The sequence below is a fragment of the Meleagris gallopavo genome, chromosome 26 (assembly GCF_905368555.1).
Source record: "Meleagris gallopavo chromosome 26, MGAL_WU_HG_1.1, whole genome shotgun sequence".
In the NCBI taxonomy this organism is placed as follows: domain Eukaryota; kingdom Metazoa; phylum Chordata; class Aves; order Galliformes; family Phasianidae; genus Meleagris; species Meleagris gallopavo.
The window spans coordinates 1481412-1494261 of record NC_139429.1 but is presented as its reverse complement, the minus strand read 5'-3'; the positions used below and the strand labels follow the sequence as shown (position 1 = coordinate 1494261).

The 12850-nt window shown below is 44.4% G+C and overlaps 1 protein-coding gene across 5 annotated transcripts in view; it reads left to right on the top strand.

Annotated features, from left to right (window-relative positions):
- Window positions 1-12633, top strand: part of APLP2 (amyloid beta precursor like protein 2) — a 41834-nt gene extending 29201 nt beyond the window's left edge. For 2 of the 5 annotated variants that reach the window (XM_085209132.1, XM_085209136.1), the window contains 11 exons: window positions 763-878; window positions 1087-1161; window positions 2358-2516; window positions 2927-3055; window positions 4542-4641; window positions 5199-5369; window positions 5971-6006; window positions 8769-8851; window positions 9647-9721; window positions 10154-10309; window positions 11101-12633. In XM_085209132.1, the coding sequence (XP_085065258.1) occupies window positions 763-878; window positions 1087-1161; window positions 2358-2516; window positions 2927-3055; window positions 4542-4641; window positions 5199-5369; window positions 5971-6006; window positions 8769-8851; window positions 9647-9721; window positions 10154-10309; window positions 11101-11202 (1202 nt within the window). In that variant the 3' untranslated portion in view covers window positions 11203-12633. The remainder of the gene's footprint in view (window positions 1-762; window positions 879-1086; window positions 1162-2357; window positions 2517-2926; window positions 3056-4541; window positions 4642-5198; window positions 5370-5970; window positions 6007-8768; window positions 8852-9646; window positions 9722-10153; window positions 10310-11100) is intronic. The other 3 variants (XM_085209133.1, XM_085209135.1, XM_085209134.1) reach the window with 3 other exon arrangements.
- The last annotated feature ends 217 nt before the right edge of the window (window positions 12634-12850 follow it).

The window sequence follows — 12850 nt, the reverse complement described above, 5'->3', positions numbered from 1 at the left end:
TTTCAGAAATGGCTCTGGGATGTGGTATGTCTAAAACTGTAGCACAGAAACCTGGTTCAGTGTTTCCTCACTGCGGTGTATGGAGCACAGAGCTCCCGTTGTGGATTTTGCAGGATCTTGAGACTGTCAGTTCTGAAATCCTATTTCCCCCCTTGTTGGATTTGAATGTCATAAAGATGCAAATCGTCCCGATTATTGGACAAGTCAGTTTGTCTCACTGAGCCTCCTTCTGTTGCTGTCTTGTCTAATATCATTGCCTGTTAGTCCTGTATGGTGCATCTGCTATGGAAGGTAGGTTTGAAGTGTTAAAATACTGGGTGGTGTTTTGTGCAGATCTATTGTCGGGCTCCTTAATCATGTTAATGATACCTGGAGCCAGCTTGTCAGTGAGCAGCTAATGCACAAAATGTCATTTAAACTATTCAGAGCCAATGGGAAAGGGAAAAGAGCACAAGTTCTTTATTCTGCAGTGCAAGTCACTCTGTTCCTGGAGCTGAGTAGTGCTGGTCTTAAAGCTAATGAGAAGACCAAACAGGTGCTGGTTGTCACAGTGCATTACTGTGCGTTTGGGTGACGTAACTGACTGATGTTGTGCAGTAAATTGGCAGCTTAGAGATGGACTCCTGGTAGGTGGTGGCTCAGCAGGCTCCACCTGATGGATTGTTAATCCTTCAGGCATGGAGATTTCTCTCCCTGCTTGTCTTTTACAATCCAGGATCACAGTTTTCTGAACCTCCACTTATCCTTACCCTCTCTTTGCAGTGCCAACTGATGATGTGGATGTGTATTTTGAAACCCCTGCTGATGACAATGAACATGCCCGCTTCCAGAAGGCAAAGGAGCAGCTGGAGGTCAGGCACCACAACCGCATGGATCGGGTGAGCATTTGGCTTTGGCCTTTTGTACTGCACTGTGTGGCTGCTGCCCCTGTGCTTCTGGACAAACTGATGGCAGGCTGACTTTCCAGTCGCTGGCTTCTGTGAGTTTCTTAAACTTGGTCACAGCGTGGCTGTTGGATTATCTCTTCTCTGAAGATCAGATATAAATGTCTGTCTTGTTGACCTGCTCTGTCCTTTTCTTTCTTAGGTGAAAAAGGAATGGGAAGAAGCAGAGCACCAAGCTGTAAATCTCCCCAAGGCAGAAAGACAGACTCTCATTCAGGTAAGAGTTGAAGGGCCTAAAGAAGAAACCTACAGGTGCTTGGCCTTCATCTTGTCAATAAACTAAGCGAGAGATACCAATATTCAAAGCCAAAAAGTGACTGAAATGGAAGAGCAACTTTCCGGTTCTGTCAGCAGTTGCCTTTTAGAGGAGATTTGATTCAATTGCATGTTTTGTTCTAGAAGTTGGAGATGATCCGATGTTGTGCCAGGTCTGTTCCTAAGCCACGTAGGAGGAAGCTATCCCACCCCCAGAGCGGAGCACCAGCAGAGCCAAATTGTAACTTCAGACCTTCAGCCTGCTTTGCACTGAGCAGCGACCTCACAGCCCTGTTCAGATAGGCCCTGGTGCTCTGGTCACACATTTCCTGTTTGGGCAGACTTACTGAAAACCACTTAGACAGCAGATAAAGCTTGGTTTGCTGCCAAAATGCCAATCTTCTGCCTTATGAGTAGAGTTCAGTTAGACGATGAAGTTAATCAGGAATATGCTTTGTATGGCATTGTTAGAGGCAGACTCTCCTGGCAGTGGGAAACAGATGAAGTTCCCTCAAACCAGTGTACAAGTAAGTGACTGACTGGATTATAAGCCCAGTTTGGATTTATCTTGGAACACAGGTCTCTCTCCACATTGTTCAGCATAAGCTGCTGTTTGTAATCTGTACAAGTCCAGAAGAGTTTTCCATTGTCTCTGATGAAACATAACAGTGCTTAATGAACATTTCTGGCTCTTTTGGAGATTCGGGTTCTGACCTTTCTACCAGAATGTGCAGAGATTTGATCTGAAGGCGTGCTGATGAAAACTTCCTTATGCAATACTTTTGACTTTTGCAAATTCAGATTAATAGTTTTAGAGCGAAGGGATCAGTCTTGTTCCTGTATTACAAGGTTGAGGGAAAGAGTTAATATTACATCATTTGTTCAGTGTAGTCTTGGTCTCTCAGCTCTGAAATAATCTTCGTGTGCAAGGCCATGAACCCTCTTTGGACCTTCAAAACGGGTTCTTTAGGAAGCTTGGAAGGTAAATTGTTAGTAGTTAACTCACAAATACGAAATCTGCATCAAATCTGTCAGTTCCCCTTTCTCCTGCTGTAAATGTCTAGGACACGCAGTGTGACAGGCTCTGTTTATTCTGAGGAGTTATGTGAGTGAGAGAGATCCTGAAGCATGCAACATTTTATCTGTTCTTTGTTCCAGCACTTCCAGGCAATGGTTAAATCTCTGGAGAAAGAGGCAGCAAGTGAGAAGCAGCAGCTTGTGGAGACTCACCTGGCTCGTGTGGAAGCCATACTGAATGATCGCCGTCGGATTGCCCTGGAGAACTACCTGGCTGCCCTGCAAGCTGTCCCACCACGAGTGAGTTCCTTTGCAATGATGCTTTACAGTGAGGTAGTGCTGGGTGGAGTGAAAGGTGGGAATGGCTTGGTGAGGAGGCTGTGACCTGCTGGGTTAGAAGCTAGGAAGAGGTTTTCAGTAAAGCTTTCTCCACTGTGGCTGTTCCTGCTGGAGAACTAGCTGTGAGTCTCCTGATTGACTCACTCTATTTTTTGTCTATTTAAAATCACTCTGCTTTCTTTAGTGCTCGTAAGGCACAGCGTTCTGAATCAAACAGACGTAGGGAAAAAAGGTCTTACATAAGGGGTTTGTACAGATCTGTCCAGTAGCGAAGCAGGTTCACGTCTCAACTGCTGTATTTCAGTAGCGATTTTTATTTGAATCGAGTGGATTTGAATTCTTCCCTCTCACCATCCCCCAAAATCCTGCAGCCCCACCGCATCGTGCAGGCTCTGAAGCGCTACGTCCGTGCTGAGAACAAGGACCGTCTGCACACCATCCGCCATTACCAGCATGTCCTGGCAGTCGACCCAGAAAAGGCTGCACAGATGAAATCTCAGGTATAAGAACATTTCTATCAAGGGAGGCATTGTTACCCAGCAGAGGCTCTAGCAGGCATGCGTCAAGTCCTCACGCGAGTTTGCTGGGTACTATAGCAACTTGATAGGCTTGTGTGGAGATCTCCCATTCTGTATGCATGCTGCCTGCCATCAGATACTCTGCACAGCTTTCTTCAGTGCATGACTCAGTGTTTTAAAAAATAAAAATAAAAATTGAGGACTGAGGTTCTACTACCTTGGAGGTCCAGGAATTAGGATTAGTTTGGTGCCATCTTGATGTGTTTCCTTTTTTTGAGTACCCATGAAATTATTTATTGGAGACTTGGTCGTCTTTGCGTGCGCCTTCATTTCTTTAAAGAGCTTTTCATTGCTTTCAAGGCAAGTGGTATACCTTCAACTCTCATCTCTCTGCTGCTCTACCACTGATTCTTGCTTTCTTCTTGAGCTGCATGTCCTTAGAAAGATTGATAATAATTGTGATGTTTACAAACTGTTGTTTGGCTTACGATAAAGAATATACACAGCATTCTCAGAGAGAACTTAGCATATCAAATGCAGTCTGTCCTGACCCTTTGTTCTGAAGCTGCCAAAGCCCAAGAGGGAGTGTGTGAACTGTATTCTTAAGCTGAAACCTCAACAGTCCTTAATTTGTTCTGAAGGCTGCAGTGTCAACAAATCGACATGTGAGGGATGTGGGTGGTACAGTTCAATTTCCATTCACTTTACTTTTCAGATGCACTTTAAGCTCCTCAATCGATTCCTTTGACTGACAAGCTGCCACATGTAAAATTAAATTGCTTTCATCCTTGCTTTAAAAGGTCAGGTACACATTAGACTGTAAAAGAGGTCCATTCAGCTCCTTAGCTTTCTCCAACATTTGGCTGTCTGTATTAATGTGTTTCTTGGTCTGCGTGATCCCTGATTATGCAGCACCCTCTGCAGGTCAGGCTTGACTTCACTAGTGAATTTAATACACGAGGGGAATGTGATTTGTGGTTGAATTTATTTTTCAAATGAAGGGAGAAAGCTGTTGCCAGTGAATGGGTGTAGTGGGTACAAGAAACGTGTAACGTGTCCTTTGTTCTGAAAGGCACCTTTGTTCTGAAAACAGGGGATAAATAATATTGTATGCTCCCTTTTCACAAATCTTTTCCAGTAGTCAGGAATGATAATCCATTTAACAAAGCACTTACTTGAAGTTGCAGCATGAAATGAATTATGGCTGTATCTGGGATATGGAAAACAACTATCTTCAGAGCTTCCAATAGAGAGCTGGTTACAGTGCAAGGCAGCTGAGTCCTCTCCCTTTCTTTCTTTCTTTCTCTCTCTCTCTCTGGGCTAGATGGACCAACAGAATGGTCCCGTTCTGCTGTCTGTCATAGCAATTCCTCTAGTAGTAGGTATTTTATTAAATAAGTGGAGTATTGGTACCAGTAAAGTGACTGGCAGTCTTTGCCTACTCCAACACATTCGTGTGTGTTTGCAGGTGATGACACATCTCCGTGTGATTGAGGAACGGATGAATCAAAGCTTATCTCTGCTCTACAAGGTGCCGTATGTGGCTGAAGAAATCCAGGATGAGATTGGTGAGTGTCTTTGTGCCAGCTCCCTTAGCACTGTGTTAGACTAGGATCGCTGCCTTGGAAGTGAAGCGGACTGCTGAAAGATTGCTAGCTCCCTTGAGGATGCCCTAAACAACAAGCGTGGGTGTAGACACAGGTACTGCAGGGCAGATATTCCGTGGGTTTTGCAACACAGCAGGTCAGAGCAGCTTGTCCTAAGAACTTTCACTGTCTGTGTCAAAGTCAACAACAGTCAGAATAGCAAAGCTGTCATTCAAAGGTAGATGGAAAAAGAAGCATAAAAATAAGTAGCAGCTTTCTTGTTTTAAAGGGTTTTAATCCCCTCTTGCCAAAACCTTGGGCCACATCAAGCCTCTGGACTCTTATTTGCATGTTTTTCTGGCGGGTACCTTTAATGAGCATTCCAGATGAGACCTCGGTGTATGCAAGATAAGATAACCTGGCAGCTCAGAGGAGTGTTTGCCTTGCAGCCCTGCATCAGCTAGTTCAAACCATCTGCCCCTTTCTGTTCCTGCCAGGCTTCATGCAGTTTGTCTAAGATTGCCTCTTATTCCTTTTAGATGAATTGCTTCAGGAGCAACGTGCAGACATGGATCAGTTCACGTCGTCCATTTCTGAATCCCAGGTGGATGTCAGGGTGAGCTCTGAGGAAAGTGAAGAAATTCCCATGGAGGGCAAACCCTTCCGTCCGTTCCAGGTGAAAACATTCCCAGCCGTGCCTGAAAACGAAGGTATGTAGCACTGAAGAGTTGGGTTCACTTGCTTGACAGAACATAGGCACTGCTTTCTTAACTGCTAGGGCAGCTCAGTGGCACAGGATGTTCCATCCCTTGGAGTCATTGAAGAAGAAAGCAGTTTCCCCAGCCTGTGTACGCTCAGACTGTGTCCATTTGGAAGAAGTAGTGCTGCTACAGATTTGCACTGAGCTGCATTCTTGGTTTCCTGATTTTGCTCGTTGCAAAACTGTTTTCTCTCTTTCCATTTTGCAGGAAGTGTTAAGTTTTACTCTGTAGCTTGATTCTGGAATTCACAGTCACTGTTTAACCAAAAAATTCTTGTGTAAATCTTTGTGCCATGACCTGCTGAAGGGACACTAGAATTTTTTTTTCTTTTAATACTTATCTATTTTATTTTTTATCAGCGAGTGTTGGCATCTGGTGCGTGTGTGTGTATTTATTTTAAAAACGCTTGGAGAGAGTCCTGAGCTTAAAGAAAGCTGTAGACTAAAAGCTTTTCCCAGGGTCTGAGTCAGAAATCACGCGCAAGCCTTTTTTCCTTTCTCTCTTAATCTCCTTTCTCTGCTATTTTTGTTTTTGTTTTCCCTCCTGCTAGATCCTCAGCCGGATTTGTACCATCCAATGAAAAAAGGTTGGTTCTAAGCTGCTCCCTCACAGTGCTTCTATCACTCCTACCTTCTCTGTGTGCTCGATAGCTTCATTTTAGTTTCATACTCACCTTTATTTTCATTTCCCTGCCCTCATTTAGTTTAGTAACCTTCTGTTTGCTTGTTTAGGCCTAGTGTTAAAAAAAAAAAAGCTAGTCTGAATATCCAGTCGGTTCTGTGTGTTCCTTTCTGATGGGCTAGCAGGTGTCTCAGAATACACAGATTAACTTCTTTGCCCTCAAGAAATGTGGGCTTAGCAGCCTGTCTGAAGCCGTGCAGTACTTTATATCTCATTGTCTGTACTCAGATACTCAACACTTATCAAAATAAACCAGGTAGTGCAGGTGTCTGAATAGTCTGAAGGCTGTTCTGCACCTGACAACAGCACTGCCCTAGGGATCTGAGTGCAACGCCAGTCCCAGGCTGTATTTCCCAGCTAAGCACCCTCTAGGCACTGTGGAAGATGTGTTCAGGAGCAGGTAAATAGCAGATTCCTTCTTTGTGTTTTCTCTGCATCTCTTTTTCACAAGTAGCATCTCTCCATACGAGCAAAGTCCTGTGTGATTATCTATTTCTCCTTGAGCTCATTATTGATTGTGTAGTAACAGTGTCTGGCTATAAAGGGGCTGACTGGGCTCTAAGAGGGGCATGGAAATATTGATGTTCAGTTAAGTTCTGTGTCACAGATACAGTCTCAGGTAATGATCCTGCCCAGCTGAGCTGCTAACTGAGCCAGTTCCCAAAGTAGCAGTGGAAGGCTGGTTGTCAGAATGCTGTTGCAGAGCAGTGGCACACGTGGGGGCTAAAACAGTTGCTTTATTCTGCCTTTGATTCCGTATGCGTTGTGCAGAATTTCAAAGCCAAGGATTTTGCTAATAGTCATCCAGTGTGAGCACAGATAACTTTGTAATGTGGTAAAGACCAGACAGCTAGAAATTGTTTGCATTACCAGTATTTCTTTACAAAAGTCACCTTCATCATTATGGAGCGATGCACAACTGACCGCACTGGAAAGAATTATGACAGTCTTTAGTTGGATTCTTGGTTGATGTGCTGTCTTAAAGATGATAAGTATAGGCTGTCCTTCTCCCCATTTGGGTAAATGGAAGTTTCTGATGATGTGGGGACAAAGGTTACATCCTACATTTCCCCCTTCTTCCTCTTTTCATTGAATTTCTCAACAGCTGCCAGGAAGATGTGCTTATTTTGTGTGTGTGGTTACTGTGGGTTGGTTTTTTCTTTCTTTTCCTAAGAGGTATATAACCTAAACTGCACCTTAGAGCTCCACAGAACTGGGTCTGTTTCTGGGTACAGCACCGTGTGACAAATAGCAAAGCTCAGTGCAGCAGCTGAAGTCTCCAGAGCTGGGAGTGTTTTGTGCTGGTCCTGAGAACTGAGTGAAGCAGCTGTAGGCCAAAAGCTGGCACAGTAGTTCTCTTAAAAACTATTTGTGTCTAGTCTGTCCAGAAAATCCAAATCATTGACTTCCACAATAACACGAGCTGCTCCAGCGGCCGTGGGAAGTCAGACTGGCAGTTGTGGCCATGCTTGGAATCTGATTACAGTCTCCAAAGAGCTGTGAAGGGAAAGGGAGTCAGCAGAAGTCTAGATGCTCCTTTTGGGAGGAGCTGGAGTGAAACATTGGTTTCCTTGGCATTTTTGTGCAGTAAAAAGCTTGTCAGGGTAAAAACTTGCCGTAGAGCCAACTGCCCTTTCCTTTGCATCCTGTCAAAGAACATGTGCCAATTTCAGCACTGGCTGACGTCGTGTCTCAGGCAACCTGCAAGCTCAGCAGCCTGTGAAGAGGTGCACACAATCACCTGCAAAGCATTGAGTGCTGTAGTAATATTTTCCCCCACTTCATGCTGCTCCTTGGAGGGACCTGCCTGTAGCTTCCCTGCCTCCTGGGTGTGGATGTTTGAAGGACATCACGTGCATACTTGCAGTCTCCTAACTCGTTATGTGACAGCGGGTCGGAGTATCCTGCATCAAATTGTTGCTGATCTATTTATAAATGCTTGAGATCAAAACAGTTTATCAATTAACAGAAGGCTGCTCTGTATATTCTTTCAGCATATAGTAGTTCTAGCCTAGAAATGGGTGAGTGATGTTCTGGTACAAAGTCTAGTGTAGTGCTTTGCTCCTCCTTTGCCCTGGGATTTATCATTTCTGGGCTCATGCCGGATTTGGGGCAGCAGCTCATCACAGAGCTGTACTGGATGACCTTGAGATTCCCATTGCTGAGATGCTCACTGATGTGCTCGATTCCAGAAGAATGGATGATGCTGAGCGTGCGATTGAAAGCGCTCCCTGTGTGCTGGCTGCCAGCAGAGAGGAGAAGTGTGCTGCCATCACGGGTCACGTTGGGGTGGTGGTGACCCTGGGTGACACTTGCAGAAAGGAACTGCACACTCACAGTTTGTGTTATATGTTGTCTTGGAACTTCTAACAGCAGTACTTAACAGTACGGTGTGTCTGAATTCACACTTCGGCCTGTTTTGGTGAGTCCTGTCTGCTTCTCTCATTGCCACCTCATTTCCCTTCATTAACAGAACCTCCCTGATCACTTGTCACTGTAGCATAGCTTATGAGCTCCCCTTCTGACACAACAGCATGAAGACAGCTTAATAATCAGCGGTCCGTGCGGTTAGATGCAGTAGCTGTGGCAGCTCTACAGAAGTAGGTAATCCTTCCTGCGTGGTGATGAGGGCTGACTGATGGTCCCTGCCTTGCTCTTCTGGTGCAGGTTCTGGCATGACTGAGTTGGATGGGCTGATTGGCGCTGAAGAAAAAGTGATTAACAGCAAGAAGAAGGTGGATGAAAATGTGGTGAGCCCTCCACCTTTATTTTATAAAGCAAAGCCTGCCGCGGGCACTAATTAATAGCAGTGGCTTGTTTTCATTCCTCCTTCCTGCTAACAGAATGCCAGTGTATTCACTGTCCATATGGTGTGGGGGAGTCAGTTTTCTGACTATTGTAGGCTCTTAATACTGATTAGCATCAGAAGGGTGGGAGGGTGAGGGAAGGAGAGAGATCTGGATCTTTGGCAGTCTGAGCTGCTGAAGTGTCTGACTTAGTAATTGCTTTCCCAGAAAGAGACCCTTTGATATACCTTTGTTTTAGCTAGGTAGCTTTCTGTATGAGTACACTGAGATGCTGTTGTCTTCCACCTGCTTTCCCACACACTTTTCATGGCAAGATAGGCCTCACCTCATCAAGGTAGGTGATCCAGTAGGCGTAGCTCTATCTGCAGCATAGCAAATTCACTCGGTCATAATGACAGCTGCCTTACAGCAGTTGCCTGGCTTGAAAAAGAAAAAGTTGATTTTTGGAAGCTTTCTTTCAAAATCATCCTATAGCCACCTGTTAAATGACAGAAGTGCTGTGTGCAAGGCGTTTTAATTCAGGCCTTCAGTAGTCTAGACTCCCAAATGGTTGCAGGTATTTTCTTGGTCGGCTCTAAAAGTTGGAGATGATCCCACGCTTTGGAGAACAGGGTAGAATGGTAGGTGGTTCTGAGCCCTTGCAAGTATTCATCAGAAATCTCTTGTCTGGCTTCATGTTCCTTCTCCCACCTGTTTATTACAGCTCCTTTCATAAAATGCTTTTGTGGCTGTTTTCAGGTAATTGATGAAACCCTCGATGTGAAGGAGATGATTTTCAATGCGGAGCGCGTTGGTGGGCTGGTGGATGAGCCGGTATGTACAGATCTGAGGGCAGTGATGGCTGACCTCCTAACGCTGCATTTCGGTTCCTGCATGTTACCAAATTCCAGGGCGTGTTGACAGTGCTCTGGGAAGTCGTGCAGAGCGTAATGCAGTATGGCATTCCTGCATAAAGATAACAGTGAAAGCATTAGATGCTAACTCAACTCTTTTGTTGCAAGAGTGTTTTGTGGGATATGAAAGCACTGTGGGTCAGTGCTTGTCTGGAATGCCTAAACGGGGAAACAATTTTGTGTTCATTGTCCTTTTGACAGAAGGGGATTAAATATTTACACTGCCACATATCATGTCTTGATACCACAGCTGGTTGAAGGCCTTCTGGTGGCCTCCTTTTAGGTTTGCAGTCAGCATTGCAGATCTCACATCACTCCTTTTGTGCCTGATCCGTTGCTGTCTTCCTTACAGGATAATGACAACTCGCTTCGTGATGACTTCAGTTTCAGCAGCAGTGCCCTCATTGGTCTGTTGGTGATTGCTGTTGCCATAGCTACTGTGATAGTCATCAGCTTGGTGATGCTGAGGAAGAGGCAGTATGGAACCATCAGCCATGGAATTGTGGAGGTGAGAAACCACTCCTGCTCCATAACTGAGGGTGAAAATAGTCAGCATTGAATCACATGCTGCGTGTAGGGGGCGAAGATGGCAGTAGGTGCCAAACCATCAGCTGCTCTGCCCTCGGCTGGATGGGGTTTCACAATGCCCTTGCTGCCATCTTTGTCACTTATCTATCAGCATGCAGGTAGCACTTGTCAGCGTGCCACGCTGGGGCCTGTCACATCACGGTTGTATTCACTTATCACAAGGAATTCAATTAGGCATCCCTGTCTGGGTCAGGATAGGATTTAACAGTAAAAGAGCTTTTGAGGCGATATCTTTAGCAGGGGAGTCAGTCAGTCAATCTGTAGTAATTTGTCCTCCCAACTAATATAGCAACTATTAAGAGTGTGATCAGCAGAACACTGAGAAGCAGTTTTTTCATCATCCTTCAGCTCCCAAAATGCACATTGCTAATGGCAGATTAATGGAGTCTGGGAAAGCTCCTCTTCCCCTTTGCTCAGCGGATGAGGGAAGTGGTGATGACCACCGTAATGAGAGAAATGAGTCCCAAACTTGTCATGTTAGATAACTTATTAGAAATCTGAGGAGAACATCCCCAAAGAAGCAAGGGAGTGCAGAAAGCACTAACACCTGACTGAGGAATTCTGTTCAGCAAATAATTTTTGTAGTTTTCATTTTTTTTCTATTTCCTGCTTGCTGTGGTATTTATCCAACCTTCTGTATTAACTGTCTTGCTGCGAAGTAAGGCCTTTTGAGTGCCTCCTTTGACCAGAAATCATCCTGTCTGTCCAAAGGTTGACCCAATGCTTACCCCAGAAGAGCGGCATCTGAGCAAGATGCAAAACCATGGCTATGAGAACCCCACTTACAAATACCTGGAGCAGATGCAGATATAAAAGAGATGAAGATACAGCAGCCCTGATCAGGGAAGGAGCAGGGCAGAAGGGCCAAAGTGGTCCAGCGTTTTGGATCAACTACTGACCAACCGTTGCTTCAAGAGGACTTCATCTTACATTCAGAACTCCTGGATCATTAAGACTATAATTACTACTGTAGAGTTGCAATTTCCATTCTTTTAAATGGGTGAAGAAATGATAATATAACAATATGATATATAAATCTCCTTAAATGGGAAAAATGGATCTATTGCAGATATTTGACTGAGATGTAGTTTTCTTTTTTTTTTTTAATAATCTGAAAAATACCAGTTCCGTTGTACTGTTGTCTGATACAAGCTCTATATATATAAAATGGGAAATGTTGATTTTTATTTCTGATAGACCACCTGTATATTGAGGGTCATTTGTACCAGCCTGCCTTGTAAAAAGGAGACAGCTGTGGCTCTTCATTCTGGCTTTTATATATAAAGCAGTATTTTTGGTTTTTTTTCTTTTTTTTTTTCTTTAAGTGAATTTTGCTGAGAGTTGCAAAGAGATTAATTTGGAGATAGGAACTATGACAGCATAAACAAGGAAGGAATTTGGAATGGCAACGAACAAAAATCCTTAGAATGAGGGGAAAAAAAAAAGGAAAAAAGAAAAAACCCATCCTCATACACCAGTAATGAGCACCCTGCTGCTTAGCAGTGTGGGCTCTAGGAATCAAGACTCCCTGGAGGCAAGGAGTTAAAAGGCTTCTAGCATCTCTGTTTATAGTTACTCTAGTGGAATGTTAGAACATGGTTTGTGCATACTGGGGTCTGCACATTCCCCTTTCAGATTCAGTTCTGCTTTAGAGTTGGAAGTTCCTGGTATTGAATTTAAATCCTCTGTTCTCAACCAGTTTCCTTCAGTACTCACCTGGCATTAACAGCCCCTTTTGCTACTACTTTCTAATTTTCCCCAGCTCTCCTGCCTCACCAACATGGTAAGTAGTTAAAGAGGTGCAGTGTTTCGAGCCTTTGCATCTCTTCCAGTGCTGTTGGGCTGTAGGCATGGCTTTGGGTCTTTCCCAGAATGACAGATCCCTGTGATAGCACCTTGGGAGCTGAAGAACGTGGGGAGAGGAGAGAGGGATAAGTTGGGAAAGGGATTCTGCCTGCTTTAAGGGAAATTGGATGCAAGACCCCGAGAAGAACAAAAGGGGTGTTGTTCTGCTCACCATCTTGTCTTTGTAATGCTTGTATAGTTGGTGTTAATGCTCACGGCTTTTTTAAATCTGGAGGTTCTGGTAACCTGTGGTGTATTTTTTCTATTTCTCCTGTGACTTTACTTTCTTTTCCCTTCCATGTCTCTTCCCACTATGCACAGATTTACCTGCAAACTCCTTAGTGTGGTCTGTGGGGAATGTACAAAGTTTAAACACATCAATAAACACTTTAACTTCCAGATTGTTTGCTCTCTTTATTCATGGTCTTGCCTCCCTCTTTGTCCTTGCCAAACCTGGGGAGACCTTTTCCCACCTCCTTGTCCACCTCCCCTTTACTTCCCACCTTTGAAGAAATGTGCTGATACTGAGATTGGGCGAGGCAGAAGAGTCAGAGTCTTCTGCGGTACTTCCAGATCCTGCTGGCCTTTGCAGAGAGAAGAAGAAAGTCAGGGGAAA